A 14,982-nucleotide genomic window follows, 5' to 3' on the forward strand; every position below is an offset into this window, starting at 1 on the left:
CAGATCACAGTCAAACCTGGCTGTCCTCGCTCTCTATCCCTGTCCCTCAGGAAAGGACCTCAGCAGGTTTTGGGGAGCTGGAGCCCTTGCTCCCTTCCTGCTGCAAGGTTCCTGCAGGGTGTTGGCACATGGATCTTGGGGCCCCATGCTTCTGCCCTTTCCTGAGAAGTCAGCTTGGAACTGGCTACCTTCTAGTTGGTGATCCTGGGGATCTGTTCCCCAAGATTCAGAAGGTCCAGAGTCAGCTGGGGAGGGGGGTGCTTCCTGCCGGAGACCCAGGGCCCTGGAGGCCCCAACATACCTCAATCCTCTCATGGGCCAGATCCTCCCCAGCCCCTTCATCCTGCACTGAGACCCTCCAAAGCCATGTAAATGTGTGGACAGTGCCTTTTTTTTTACTGAGGACTATCATTAAACATGGTCATGATCATTTTCTACTTGCCTGACTGAGGTTTCTCTGTGATGGGGAGGCTAGGATGGGGAAAGAGCTGGGCCAGGGAGGTGGGAGGCCTGGCTTGGGACCTGCTCTGTCCTAGGATCCAGGGTGGCAGACCCCCCCCCCCCCAAACCTATGGTCTTTGGGCTGTGTACAATGTTTAGGGCCCTTCTTGCTCCAGTCCTCCATTTTGTCTCACTAGACAACTGGAGTGGCTTTGTAATTTGTTCCCTGCTTTCCCCCTTGCCCCTTAGATCATTCTCCATCAAGGGATAGTCACTTTTTCTGATCTTACCACACCCCAGCCCCTATCCCACCATTGTCAGGACACAGAACAAAACTCATGGTTACCACAGCTGACCCTTCCTAACTCTTGAGTGTCTCCTTGCTTGCCACTCCCTGCCCTGTGTAACTGGCTCATAGTAACACCTATCACAGCTGCAATTTTTATTAGACTGAACTGTATGGAATTGGCAGCAGTGGGCCGTTTTTGACCTACTGCTTTGGTCAACTGGATACGTGGATGCTTAGATGCTTTCATTGACGTCAGTCTCCAAACCCAGCTGTAAGTGCCACAGGGCTGTTTAGTTTCACCGTAGGGCTCAGTTTGTTGGGCACAAGCAAAGTTAAGGAAGAAATGGAGAAAGCTCTGTCCCCTCCAACACTCATCTGATGCACCAGACAAACCAAATACCACCTGGACCTTGGAATCCTTCCAAGCCAGGGAGCCTTTGCCCATGCAACACCACTCAGTGTTGTCAATTTGCCCATTCCCATAGCCACAGGAACAGCTGTGGGCTCGGAACTGGCATATCTGTTCGCATGAGTCCTCTTATGTGCTCAGCTGCACTGTTTTCCGGGTGGGGAAACTGAGGCACAGGTACTTTGGTCCTTTTCCCTGTCTTCGGGTTTCACTTCCTTTCTCCTCCACTGGATAGAATTCCAGTCACAGATGTAAGGCTGGGAAAGCCACCGCCTGAGTCAGGGCCTCGGTTGCTATTTCCATCTGTGAGAATTTTCCTCCGCACCTCAATTTGGGAAGCAGTCTGGAAGAGAAACGGGTCTAGGTTCCTTTAAGAGACTCGCGGGGACGCGCTCTGGTCTTTTGTTTGGGAGGCGGCAGCGCGCGCGTTAGCGTCAACGCCTGCGCATGCGCACTGAGGGCGGCCTGGTCGTCGTCTGCTGCAGCAGCTGAGGAGCCCGGTGGCGGCGGCGCGAGCGCCCGGCCCGGCCCGCCCTTCACCTCCCAACTTCGGCTCCCATTGACTCGACGCGGCCCGGACCCGCCTGAGCCTTCCCGATTCCTCGCATCCCGGCCTTTGCCGCCCGCCTCCACCGCCGCAATGATGATGATGGCGCTGAGTAAGACCTTCGGGCAAAAGCCCGTCAAGTTCCAGCTGGAGGATGACGGCGAGTTCTACATGATCGGCTCAGAGGTACCGTGCAGCACGTCCTCGTCCTTCTAGGCCGCCGCCCCGCGGGAGCTTCACTGCGGGTCTGCGCGCCGGGCACGCGCGTCTCCATTCATCGCGTCGGGCGGGTGCGCGAGCACGCGCGGCGCGGCCTGGCGGGGCGGGGCCGGGCCGGGTAGGCCCCACCCCTCGTACCTAGGAGATTCTGGGTTCACTTAACCTTCCAATTTCGTGGTGGTTAGGGACACAGCCTGCTGCCGGGGCTAATGGCTGCCCGAGGGACCCACTGGTTTTGCACTGAGTTGGTGCAACTCCAGGCAGACGAAAAGAAACTGGGTGTTTCGGTTGGCCCCTGCGACTCTTGGGGGGAGATGTTGGAAATCTCACATGCATCCCTCCCCCATCGCTGTAACTGGGATCCTGAAATGGCAGGTTGAAAAGAGGGGGCTTAGTGAGGGCTCATCCCACTGTGTTTATTGCCTTTGAGGTGGGCACGGAGGTGTTTTGACCTTTGTTTACCAGGGAGGGAATAGGTTGGGAGGAGAATGCTTGCTTTTGGCTGGATAAGGACATCCTATGTACTTTGGGTGGGAAAGGCCCCAGTCCCTGAACTGTATCTATCAGCAGTTCACGACACGTTGGATATCTTGAACTGACTGAATTATTACAGGGGAAAAAATTCTAAAAACTTAAAAAATTTTTTAAATCCTCACCCGAGGACATTTTTTCGTTTTTTTGTTCAGATAGAGTGGGAGGGAGAGAGAGGAAGAGAGAGAGAGAAACATCGACGTGAAAGGGACACATCGAGTGGTTGCCACCCGCACTACCCAACCAGGGCCGGGGACAAACTGCAACTGAGGTACGTGCCCTTAGCGGGAACCGAACCCGGGTCTTTCTGGACCGCAGGCTGACGCTCTAACTGCTGAGCCAAACCGGCCAGGGCCGAGGTATGTTTTTATTGATTTGAGAGAGAGAAACATCGAGCAGTTGTCTCCTATATACATGAGACGGATCGAACCCTCAGCATTTTGGTGTATGCTTCAACCAACTGAGCCACATGGCCAGGGTGATCCTAAAGATCTTTAATCCTCACTAGAAGTGACAGCAGTTTGTTGCATCAGCTGACTTTAGGAAAATCCTACAATTGGTCCTTCAGTGGTAGTTTGTACTAAGTATATTAAGTTTTTCCAGATTATTTCAAACTAGCCCTTTTTGGTCTAAAGGCAGTCCCCAGATAGTGTATATTCCTTTTTTTAAAAAAAAAAATCATGGCTATTCACTTAAGATGTGTACATACCAAGCAGTAGAGTCTCGTGTAACAAGGTATGTGCTGATCTTGGAAAGCTAAAGCAATCACAAAAGTGCCAAGGGTTGCCTCTCCTTATAGCAGTTTTCAGTGTCAGACACCAACATTTCATTCTTGTTTTTACAGTTTTTCTTCACAGTTGGACATGAATTAAGTTGTATGATGGTTACACTGGACACCCTATGATTCCTGTTGTCTTAGTTATATCAAATTATGATACCAATGTTGTCATGTTCAGAACTTTAGTGTTACCGTTTTGCATCAGTTTTTTTTTTTAATCCTCACCGGAGGATATTTTTCCATTTATCTTCAGATAGAGTGGGAGGGGGGAGAGGGAGAGAAACAAACAATTTTGAGAGAGACACATCGATTGGTTGCCTCCCCTATGACCCCGACCGGGGCTGGGGACTGAACTGCAACTGAGGCACATGCCCTTGACTGGAAATGAACCCGTGACTCTTCAGTTCGTGGGCCAACACTGTAACCACTGACCCAAACCAGCCAGGGCTGCACCAGTTTTTATAAAACAAAAAGGGCAAGCAAAGATGCAATACATTCTTCACATCACATAAATGCTGCTCTTCAAAGATAGCTGTGCTGGGAAAATGGAGCCAGTAAGTGCAGGATACAGAAGACAGTTGAAGAGTTTCAGTATGTGATAATGGGCAGGTTGTTCAGAGAAAACTACTTAATCTGAAGTTTAGGAAAAGCAATCAGTTTGGCCATGACTCTGAATGGGTGGTACTTTTGAAAAGCAAGCTTTCATTTATTAGGTGGAGCAAATTGAGAAAATTGTGGACAGGTGGGAAGAATGTCAGGAGGCCTGGACCCAGCTCTGTTCTGCCTCTGTGTCATTTTTCCCTTGTGTCTAATGAGATACTTAGACTAGATGGCAAGATCTCCGTAACACATTTTAGTTTCTAGAAAGTTAACTATAGTCTTCCCTTTCAGCCCTGTTGAGTGAGAACATTGACCTGAGACCCAGTCAATAGAGACCCAGATGGGAGAAGGGAGAGGCAGTTTGCTTACTGGGGCTTGACTGAACAATCATGGGACCTTTGGAGGTCTAGGAAAGGTTCAAGATCAGCTATCCTGTAGCTCCTGTGGCAGCATTGGGTGGATGGCCCCCAGAACTCTTCCCCTTGGGAAACAGGCACCATATTCAAAGAGGTGGGCCAGCCATAGCATCACACCCAACACCACCATGCCACATTCGTGGAGTGGCCTTGGGACAACAGCATCTGCAGGTAGCTGTTCCACCAAGTCAGAGTCACAGACCTGAGAGGACTCAAGCAAATCCTCAAGTCTGTGTTTTCATTTTAAATTTGGAAAACCAGTTCCAGAGCAGACAGAGGTTGGTTCAGAGAAAACCCAGAAAGGCAAGCCCTGGTCTCCCATGATCTGAAGGGGACTTAGGAAGGGTCTAGGAGTCCTGGAACTCTGCAAGACCTGGAAGGTGGCAGTGGGGGGCGTTATCATCAATGTTTTTTCAAAATCCTAACAGAAACTACTTTTACCCTTGGATGGTAACGACACTCAAGCCAAATAACACACAGGGGTCTGTGCCTACTTTGTGGCACATGAGTGACATGCTATGGCCACCTACTTTCGTTGCTCAGGGGCTCTGGTTGTCGATTGATCATAGAAATCTTTTAAATTTATTTTTCCTTTATTGATTTTAGAGAGAGAGGAAGGGAGAGAGAGAGAGATTGATTTTAGAGAGAGAGGAAGGGAGAGGGAGAGAGAGAGAGAAACATCGATGAGAGAGAACATTGATTGGCCACTTCCTGCATGCCCCCCACTGGGGATCGGGCCCACAACCTGGGCATGTGTCCTGACCGGGAATCGAACTGGTGACCTCTTGGTGCATGGGTCAACGCTCAACCACTGAACCATTCTGGCCAGACTCGATCATAGAAATCTTTTATTCATGAAAAATGGAGAAACATTTTTATTTATTTAATAAATGTACTATGATGGGTAGGTAAATGGGAGAATAATACAAGTGGTCCTTTGTGGGGTACTGAGTTGCTGAGCATTTGACGGGTAAGTAAGGAGACCCAGAAAGGGAGTGTGATTCCTAGTCACAGGTGGAGCCAGCACCTGGCACCCAGTTCACAGGCCATGTGATTCAAGCAATCATTTTGGAAAAGTCAGTGAGACAGTGGGGTTTCTTTATAAAAATTTTAGGACTAGATTTTTTTTCTTTTCATTAAGGAAGTCATACTTTGAGTATTTGGTACATGCAAACTGAAGCTGTTGTTTGGAAAAGTAGTGATTTATGTAGCAATCTGGTGATTGCCAATAAGTGCTTTTTAAACTCTTTGGAAAATTCCTTTGGTATCCCTGGTTTGAGTTTTGTTACTAAACAAAGCAACAGGGGTCATGGGGGAAATTATCCTGCATCTGTCTAAAATTAAGAGACCTTTTTGGTGTTTATTACATCGTAAAAATATCAAAGTGTTGTTCTCTAAGATAAAAGAACGTCAAAGAGGCCTTACGTTTCTGGAAAGTGCCAGAGCTCCCGAGTTCAAAATCAAAATCATTGCAAGCTTCTCTTAGTTCCGGGGACTTCTTGGTGAGCTCTAGGGGCCTGCTTCATGAACTTTTTGGTCCTGTCGTCAGGATGCAGATGTTATTGTCCCCGCCTGGAGGGGCAGATGTGAGCCAGATGTGCACTGCTGTTGAACCCTTGATGTTAGTAGAATGTGTTTTTATTGCTGCCAAAAGTGTGATGCCTGATGACCACCAACTCAAGGCCTGTTTGTCCATCATTTGACCCAGCGGAGCCTCTGTGCCAGGATCCTCCCCGCTGTGTGGAGATGCGACCCTCATAATGAGCCTTCTTGCTTTACTCATAGGTGGGAAACTACCTCCGTATGTTCCGAGGTTCTCTGTACAAGAGATATCCCTCACTCTGGAGGCGACTAGCCACTGTGGAAGAGAGGAAGAAAATAGTTGCATCGTCACATGGTAAAAAAACAAAACCTAACACTAAGGGTGCGTCTTCACGAGGGTTTGTAAACCTGTTTCAAAACCACTCGCTTATGTCATGAAGATAAAACGTTTTCACTCCAGAGTGTCTTCACTGCAGCCTTGACCTTAGTGTGGCAGGGATCATGGCAGGGATCATCTAGGGGCAGGGCATACATGCAGCTCAGGCAAGAAAGTGGCTCCAGGGAGCCACTGGTGGTCTTTTATCAGGTATTTTTAATGGGGCCAGAGGGTGTGAGAGGGGGTGGGGCTGGGACAGTAGTGGGTGCTGTGAAGACATGTTGGTCTCAAAACGTTTTAGGAATGCTGTGATGCTCTGCCATCTGCCATGGCGTATCGCCATAGTTACCCTTCATGCAGCCCGAGCGGCGGGTGGTGACCCCAGCTCCCACTCCCCTCTGCGGCTTTCACTGCTTCGCTTCCCAGAGCACATCCATCCCATAGCACTTCATTCTGGCAGCCATTGTGCTAGAGCTCATGTGCATGTCCCTGCTTGTTGTGTCTGAGGTGTGCCTGGGGCTTGCTAGGTGAGCTGCCCGACACTAGTGACAGTAGAGGTGTGCTTCAGCCGTGGCAGCTCTGTGCAGGGTGAAAGGATGCTCTTCAGATCTATCATGAAAGTCTCATGGTCCATTTGGGTTTGGACACAGCACAATGTTTAGCAGATGCTGAAACTGCTTCCCAGTTGGCAATGGCACCTTGTAGAGAGCTGTGCGAGCACGTGCATGCACGTTTGTGTGTGTGTATGTGAGAGAGAGTGTGTGAGAGAGAGAGAGAGTAAAAGAGAGAGAGAGAGAGCGCACGCACGTGCGAGTTCAAGCATGCTTTGTAATCTGTCCTGTTTGGTCGTGTCTATAGGTGTTGCTGTGGTCTTGTCCACTGTGGGCAAAATAGTGGTTCTTTTAATGCAGGAGCCAGAGCTTTTTCTTTATCTGCTGCTATAACATTTTCACTCACTTTAAAAAGTCTCCTTTTTGTCCTCCCTCCACCCTCAGTAGGACACCAGTCACTAATGCAGTGAGCTCCTAGCTTTGCTTTCCCCCCTGCAAGTCTCAAAGGAAGTCTCGGTGACTCTTCCGCCTTGTGCTTTGGAGACACCTCCCCTGTAACTGGTTTGTTCCTTCAGGAGAAGCCAGGGTGGACCTGCAGACAGGTAGCAGCTCTTGACCAAGGTTCCCTTGAAGAGCTATGGGTCGAATTGCCTAGAATCTGTCCTGCTTCTCACACAGTGTTTATTGGCGCAGGGCCAAGAGTTCATGTTCGGTGTGAAGCAGCTCTTTCCAACTCTCTGGGCTCTTGTTTTAAAAGAATAGTATTTTTCATCTCTCATTCCATCTCTCCACTTTGCTTCATGTTGTGACTGCAGTGGTGTCAGACCTCTTCCCACTGATGGTATTGCTCTGGAGCCTTCCCTTTCTCCTGAGAGCCCCTGTTGGCTGTGCTGCGCTGTACCTGCTGCCACTGCTCTGTGCACTTCCTCTGTTCCTGGAGCCAGTGCTCCTGGGACAAATTAGTCCAAGGAAATCCTCAGAGAGTGTTTAGCCAGTAAGACCTCGAAATGAAGCGCTCGGTCCAGATTGCCCTTTTGGAAGAGGCCAGCATTCAGCAGTAGTAAGGTTAACACCTGCTTTTCCCACCTCTTGCATGTGAGGACCTTGATGTGCTGCATCTACTGGCTGCTGCTGCTGGCTGCCTACCAGCAGGGTGACCACAGCTGCATCTCTGTTTGCAGATCATGGATACACGACCCTGGCCACCAGCGTGACTCTGTTAAAAGCCTCAGAGGTGGAAGAGATTCTGGACGGCAATGATGAGAAGTACAAGGCTGTGTCCATCAGCACGGAGCCCCCCACCTACCTCAGGTAATGCACCCCTGGCCAGGTGTGCTCTTGGGATATCCTTGAGTATTTTTCTCATACTCCTGAACTGGTTGGGGTTAAGTCAAACCGAAATACTTTTCAATACTTTACCCACTGTGCTTACAAATCATCCTAGCCGGGTTTTTGTTTCTTCTGTGTCTTTGGAATTTAAAAGAAACCTAAGCCAAGTCTTGGATTCTGGAGAGTGGTTAAGAATGCTTTAAAAGTGGGACTATTCTGTCAGAAAAATTAGTGGCCCAGACAAAGTCGCAAAAGAAACAAACAGTAGACTTGAATATATAAATTTAGACCTTTAAAAGAGTGTTTACAGTAACATTTAAACAGGAAAGTAATTGGAAAGTTGTTATGTTGTAGAAAGAGTCTATTCATTCAGATTATAAGGAAACCTTGAATGCCTCAATAGATAAATAGGTAAAGGGTGGTCCATACTGGAAGTACAAAGAATAAATAAACATAGGGAATGATGTTTGTCCTCATGTATAATTTAAAAAATTCAAAATAAATAAAATAACGCCCTGGTTGGTGTGGCTCAGTTGGACATTGTCTCATGCAGCAGGGGATTGCCAGTTTGATTCCCAGTCAGGGCACATGCCTAGGTTGTGGGTTCAGTCCTGGTCGGGGCGGGGCATGAGGGAGGTGGCCAATCAATGTTGTGCTCTTGCATTGATGGTTCCCTCCCTCTCTTCCTTCCTCTCTCTCTAAAAATCAATTTTAAAAAATCTTTAGCCCTGGCTGGTTTGGCTCAGCGGTTAGAGTGTCGACCTGCGGTCCAGAGAGACTTGGCTTCGGTTCCCGTTAAGGGCATGTACCTCAGTTGCAGTATGTCTCTGGCCCTGGTTGGACCCTGTGGGAGGCAGCCACTTGATGTGTCCCTTTCACATTGATGTTTCTCTCTCTCTCTCCCTCTTCCTCTCTCTCCTTCCCACTCTATCTGAACAAAAAGTGGAAAAATGTCCTCAGGTGAGGATAAAAAAAAATCTTAAAAAAAAAAGCAACATAAAGAATTGGGGAAAGTATGACAGGTATACTCACTGATGCTATGATGGCTGGTATGTGGGTGTGATCTTTTTGTAAAGCATTAGGACATCAAACTTTTTTTGGTCTCTGGCCCATTAATTTCTCTGGGAATTTGTCCCAGAGAAATATTTTACAAGAATACCACCACCAACAAAAGCATTATATATACAGAGATACCCTGGGAGCATTGTGAATAAGAATGGAAATATGGAGCTGCTTGAGTGTCTAGCCTTAGGGAGAGGCTGCGTGACTGAAGGCACTCACTGGAATGGACTAGGATGTAACCCTGGATATCACAATTAAGTAGACTCTGCAGCAACGAAAAACATGGTTCACATGCATGAGATGTGCAGTCTGCCTGCTTTATGCTTTCAATTCTCAAGAAAATATGCATTCATATACACCACACTCTGGGAGCACTAAGGGGGGTGGAGAGCGTTATTGTTTCAAGTGATGTGGTTATGAAAAATGATTTCTGATTTTCTCTCAACTTGACTATTGGATTGTTTATATATCCTCCCCCCCCGAAAAAGGTGGCACACATCCAATCTGGCCAGCGTTATAAATGTGTGCTTTACAGATTTCTTTTTCCCCAAGGGATGTGGTAAAACGTAAGGGTGGCTAGACTTTCCCAGGGAGTGGCAGAAGGAAATTAAGTACATATGGATGGGACTTTCAAGTCTGCACACATCAGCTGGGAATCTTTTATGGGGTGGTAAACACTTTCTTAATGATCGTGTCATTTGAGGAACAGCTGAAGGAGGAGTAGAGACTTGTTACCCGGGAGGTCAGAACTATGGGGGATGGGGGTAAAGGTTCGAGGGATTTATGTTTAGGAAGTGCCTTCTCACTGTTCAGTCCAAGGCACTAGGACTGCCCCCCCCCCCCCCCCCCCCCACCGGATAGGTCAGGCAGAGGCTGGCAGACCGCCTAGCAGTGGAAGAAGGTTGAATTACATGACTCATAGCCTTGGATTCTGTACATGGCTGTGTATTCATGCTCACTGTGTCTGTGACTAACTTGGCAGAGCAGCACAGGCTGGAAATGAGTGAGATTGCTACTGAATTTGGCGGTGGGTTGGGGGAAACCTCATTACAGGCTCTGGAGGCTCAGGAAGGAGGTAGTGTGCTAGACCCAAGCTTCCCAGGTACAGGCCCAGTGGCATTGCCCATGGGAGTTAAGAATTCATATTCCCTGGTTCTCCCCAGAGATGGGTGTCACTTGATCTCGGTGGGGCTCAGGAGTGCACTACGTAAAATTTTGTGCTCTAAGTGAGTCTGTGTGGCCAGTGGACCCAGGTAAGCTGTGGTGGGGATCCTGATCTTGTTGTCCCCAGCTCTAAGCCCTGCCCAGATTAGTTCCATGTTTCCCGTTTTCCCAGGTCTCTGATAACAAGGCTAAGGCTGGTTATAAGATCTAAGCAAGACCTGAGGATGGGAGACTTGGTGGAGTCCTGGCCAAATTTGGTGCTGTGAATCCTTCTTTGACCCCACCTTCAATCAATGGCTGCTCCTAGACCTCAGCATCTGAGATGGGAGTGGCCCCAACTTTAGAAGAGAAAAGAGTTAAAGGGCCCAGGCCCATGCAGGTTGTGGCCACAATCTCTGCCCTCCACCACCCATGAGGGGAGGGGCTGCCAGCAGTGTCTGTGGCCCTCCTGAGAGGGCACTGACTAAGCAGCAGGAAGTTCAACAGTTATCACATTCTCTGAGTTGTAGCAGTTATTGAAGAAGACTGGTGCAGGTGTTTATATAGGCGAATTACACAGTCACTGCCCTCACATTGCTATTGTCTCGCTAGGGAAGGCGGCCCCAACAAAGATAAACAGACTCAGAACATAGTGGGAACCTGAGCACTCTGAGCCTTTTATGAAACATAGGCTACTTCAATTATTTTGAGTGTTGCTTTGTAGACAATATTTACCAATATTACATCTTCTCACCACTACTGGTCTGGAAGTCCAGAGGCCAGCAGTGTTGCCTAGGCCATCTCAGGCTGGCCTGCATGTATAAAATAATAGTCTGATCATGTCTCTTTCTGCTACAAACCCCTGGGGACTCCTAACCATCTGCTGAGCTCAGTCAGTTTCTCATGGAACATGCTAGCGCCTGTAATTGGGACCCTTTTTGTATCCCATGTTTCCAGCCCCTGCCAAACCTGCAGTCTACTCCCTCTTCCCTGCTGCTGACTGTGCTCCTCCTGAAATGCCTTCTCCCCTCCAGTTGTCCCCTACCCCAGTGAACCCCAGCTCAGTGTTTAAGGCTCCACTCTGGGAAGGCTTCTCCTTGTGCTCTTTCCCACAGAAGGGACAGTGCTTCTGTGGAGCCATGTCCAGCACATAGTGTTTTTACACTATGGCTCATGCACTAGGCTGGGGCTGCTCTGACATGTTGGGGCCCCTTTGCACACTTCTAGGTACTCGGGTACCTCCGCGCAGATGCTGATGGGAGTCTAGGGAATAGACACCTGCAGAGTCTGCAGTGCACAGAAGTTCCCACTGGGGCCTGGAGCCAGCAGGGGTTCAGTGGGCATCCACTGACCATGACTTGATACCTGGTAGGTGGTATTGGGTTTGTAGACTGAGTAGGGGATTTCCCATGTCTTTCCAGGGAACAGAAAGCAAAGAGGAACAGTCAATGGGTGCCCACCCTGCCCAATAGCTCCCACCATTTGGATGCTGTACCATGTTCCACAACCATCAACAGGAACCGCATGGGCCGGGACAAGAAGAGAACCTTCCCTCTCTGGTGAGCACCTTGCCCTCTCCACTAATTCCACCTTAATGTTCAAATGTGTTTTAGTATATTCCTCCCCTGAAAAACACTCTACGTTGACCTTGCATTCCCTAAAATGCCATGTTGCCTTTTCCGTGAAACTTCCCCGGCTTTCAGGATGCTGGTCTCTGGCTTGCTCCAGCCTCCCAGCTCTGCCTGTTAGTCTCATCAGTCTCCTATTTTACCCAGTACCTTGAGTAGAATTCCTGGGGCCATAGTCCTTGAACCTCTTCTCATGGTTTTAGATGTCACTGACGCTATTCCAGCTGTATTAGTTCCCTGTGGCTGCTGGAATAAATCACAACAAATTAATTCTCTCAGTTTTGGAGGCTAAGAGTTTCTTTGAGCCAATATTGTCTGGGCTTCATTTCTGGGGCCTCTAGGATAGAATCTCTTCCTGCCTCTTCCAGCTTCTGGGGGCTGCTGCCGTTGCTTGGCTTGTGTCCACATCACCAGTCTCTACTTCTGTGGTCACATGGCCTTCTCTGTGTGTGTGAAATCTCCCCTGGTCTATCTCTTATACGGACACTCGTGATGTAATTTAGGGCTCACTAGGATAATTAATTTCCTCTCAAGATCCTTAACTTAAGCACCATGCAAAGTATCCCTCCCCTTTTTACAATATAAGATATTGTTCAAGGTTCCAAAGATTAGGACATAGCAATCTTTTGGGGGTTATTTTTCAAGCTCTCATCCCCACAATCATCTCTACAGCCCAGCCTTATTCACTTCTTGCCAGTATCTGCATGGCTCACCCCTTCCCTCCTCCGCCTCTTTCCTTCCTTTTTCCTTTCCTCCCTCCTTTTCCTTCCTTTCCATCTCTATTTGAATGTCACTTTCTCAGGGCTACCTTCCACCTTTAGAATGGCCACTCCTCCCCCTTCCCTTGTCTTGTCTGTGTTTCCCAGAGCATTTGTTTCTGGAACGAGCTCTGCTTTCCTTGTGTTTATTTGTTTGTCGTCTTTGCCCCAAGCTCTGAGAGTAGTTCTCAGCCCTCCATATTCTGCAGATGCCCTTAAGTTTCCCGTGCCCTCCAACATCCCCACATCTCTTTCCTCTTTGTCTTTCTAAAATCTAGATGTGACCATGATAAGCCCTTGCTCAGTCCTCCTGGAGCTCCCTCAGGGTAGAGGCTGGATTCCATAGCCTGAGCTAGAGAACTGTTGTCATCTTGACCCTGTAGTTTCCCAGTGCCTCATGTGCTGCTCCCCCATCTAATCTGTACCCCGCCTTCAGTGTTCTGGCTGCTGCTGCCCTGGCAGCTCCTTGCTTCTTTCTGTCCCTTGGCCTTTGCTCAAGTATTTTGTCTTCTGGAAATACCTTTTCTTTCCCACAGCTTTCTGTGAAATTTCTGCCTGCTTTGGGGCTTAAATATCCCTTCTAGGTCTTGTCCCGCTGCCCAAGTCAGCAACTTTCTCTCTTTCCTATCTGCCCCTGTGGCTTGTGACCCCTGCTGGCCTTGTCTCTGCTGACTCAGCCCTTAGATGACCAGTCCCTTTAAGAGCTGGGCTTCTGCTTGGGACAGGTTTGCAATGGTTAATGGTGCAGAGAGGGAGGTCCGGGGGGGATCCTTAGCAACCTGTGGTGACTTTGCTGCCATTCACTTCCAGCTTTGATGACCACGACCCAGCAGTGATCCACGAGAATGCATCCCAGCCTGAGGTGCTGGTTCCCATCCGGCTGGACATGGAGATTGATGGGCAGAAATTGAGGGACGCCTTTACTTGGAACATGAATGGTATGTGGGGCTCCGTACAGCCCAGACCAGCTGCCGCGTAAATACTCCCCTTTCCTACCTGACGCCCTTCAGGCAGGTTCTGGATTCTGAACATGACAATCAGAGCATTGTGGCATAGATTTAGAGGGTGTGGATTCTGGGTTCAAATCCTGCTTCTGCCACTGTTTCTTGTATATTGGGCACATGCACCTTGGGTTCTTTCCCTATCATGAGCATGTGTAGTTTAATGGCCTGATACAAAGCCTGCCAGTCTACAGAGCTCAATAGTGACCTTGATGCTGCTGCCTGGCCCTCCACATACCTCCCCTCCACGTACCTGTCCACCCCTCCCCCCCCAATCTTTTAGACACTGTGTGTGCACGCTTGTGCTTGTCATCTCATTGGCTGGGAGGCCTTCCCTCGCCCTTTCTATTCTTTCCATCCTCACTATTTAAGTCCTGGGTCAGGTGCCAGCTCTTTCCACTCTTCCCTGGCTCCCAAAATCTGAATGTAATTCTGTTTGTAAACATAGAAGAGAGAGGTTAGGAGATGTCCACTAGGGTGTTGAGTCCTAATCACATCTATGAAAAAGGATTACACTTTTGTTTATTTTCTTCTTTATTTTTGTCTTGAATCTTTCAGACTTTTTACACCAAACATGCTATTTATACTCTGACAGAAAACCACACAAAACTGAATGTTATTTTAAGATGAATAACAGTTTAGAGTCACCAGACTCTCACCACTGTAATGTTTTCAGTTTTGCATTTTTCCTTTCAGTCACTTTCATATGCAAACACACTTAGCATAGTTGTAATTGTAATTATAGTGCAAGTATACTTTTATTTTATTTTTTCACTTACTTAAGTATCTTCCTGGTTTCTTTTTTTAAGAGGATTAAGAAATCTTTTTTCTTTATTAATTTGAAAGAGAGAGGAAGGGAGAGAGAGATAGATGCATTGATGAGAGAGAATATCAATTGGCTGCCTCCTGCATGCCCCTCACTGGGGATTGGACCCACAACCTGGGCATGTGCCCTGACTGGGAATCGAACCGGTGACCTTGGTGCATGGGTGGATGCTCAACCATTGAGCCACACCTACTGGGCTGGTTTCTATAGTCTTTATAATTGGTGCAGAATTCTCTGTTGTGTTCTGATGTCCTAGTTTGCTAAAACTCCCCCTGCTGTTAAATGTTTCCATGGCAGATAACATATTAGCTTACAGAATTTTTCTCCCAGAGGGGATTTCCTCAGGGAGGAACGTGTGTTGTTGATACCAGTGGCTTTGAGCTTTCTGGAAGGATTAGGCTGCTTCCTTTGATTATCCCCTGGTAATTGACATGCCAGGCATGACTCTAAGGTCCTCTGTTCAGCCCTGGGAACAAGTACCTGTCTTTCAGGACCCATAGACCAGTTGGCAAGAGAGGACATTGACAAAGAGATGA

General features: G+C 48.3%; 1 protein-coding gene across 2 annotated transcripts in view; it reads left to right on the forward strand.

Moving 5' to 3' along the window:
• Nucleotides 1-1,598: 1,598 nt before the first annotated feature.
• SMARCB1 (SWI/SNF related, matrix associated, actin dependent regulator of chromatin, subfamily b, member 1) overlaps nt 1,599-14,982 on the forward strand; it is a 34,870-nt gene continuing 21,486 nt past the window's right edge. Inside the window, exons 1-5 of one of the 2 annotated variants that reach the window (XM_036276939.1) lie at nt 1,599-1,872; nt 6,016-6,127; nt 7,881-8,010; nt 11,655-11,792; nt 13,430-13,557. In XM_036276939.1, coding sequence (XP_036132832.1) covers nt 1,780-1,872; nt 6,016-6,127; nt 7,881-8,010; nt 11,655-11,792; nt 13,430-13,557 — 601 coding nt within the window. In that variant the 5' untranslated portion in view covers nt 1,599-1,779. Of the gene's footprint in view, nt 1,873-6,015; nt 6,155-7,880; nt 8,011-11,654; nt 11,793-13,429; nt 13,558-14,982 lie in introns of both variants that reach the window. The other variant, XM_036276938.1, reaches the window with a different exon arrangement.

Source organism: Molossus molossus, unplaced genomic scaffold (assembly GCF_014108415.1).
Source record: "Molossus molossus isolate mMolMol1 unplaced genomic scaffold, mMolMol1.p scaffold_m16_p_22, whole genome shotgun sequence".
In the NCBI taxonomy this organism is placed as follows: Eukaryota; Metazoa; Chordata; class Mammalia; order Chiroptera; family Molossidae; genus Molossus; species Molossus molossus.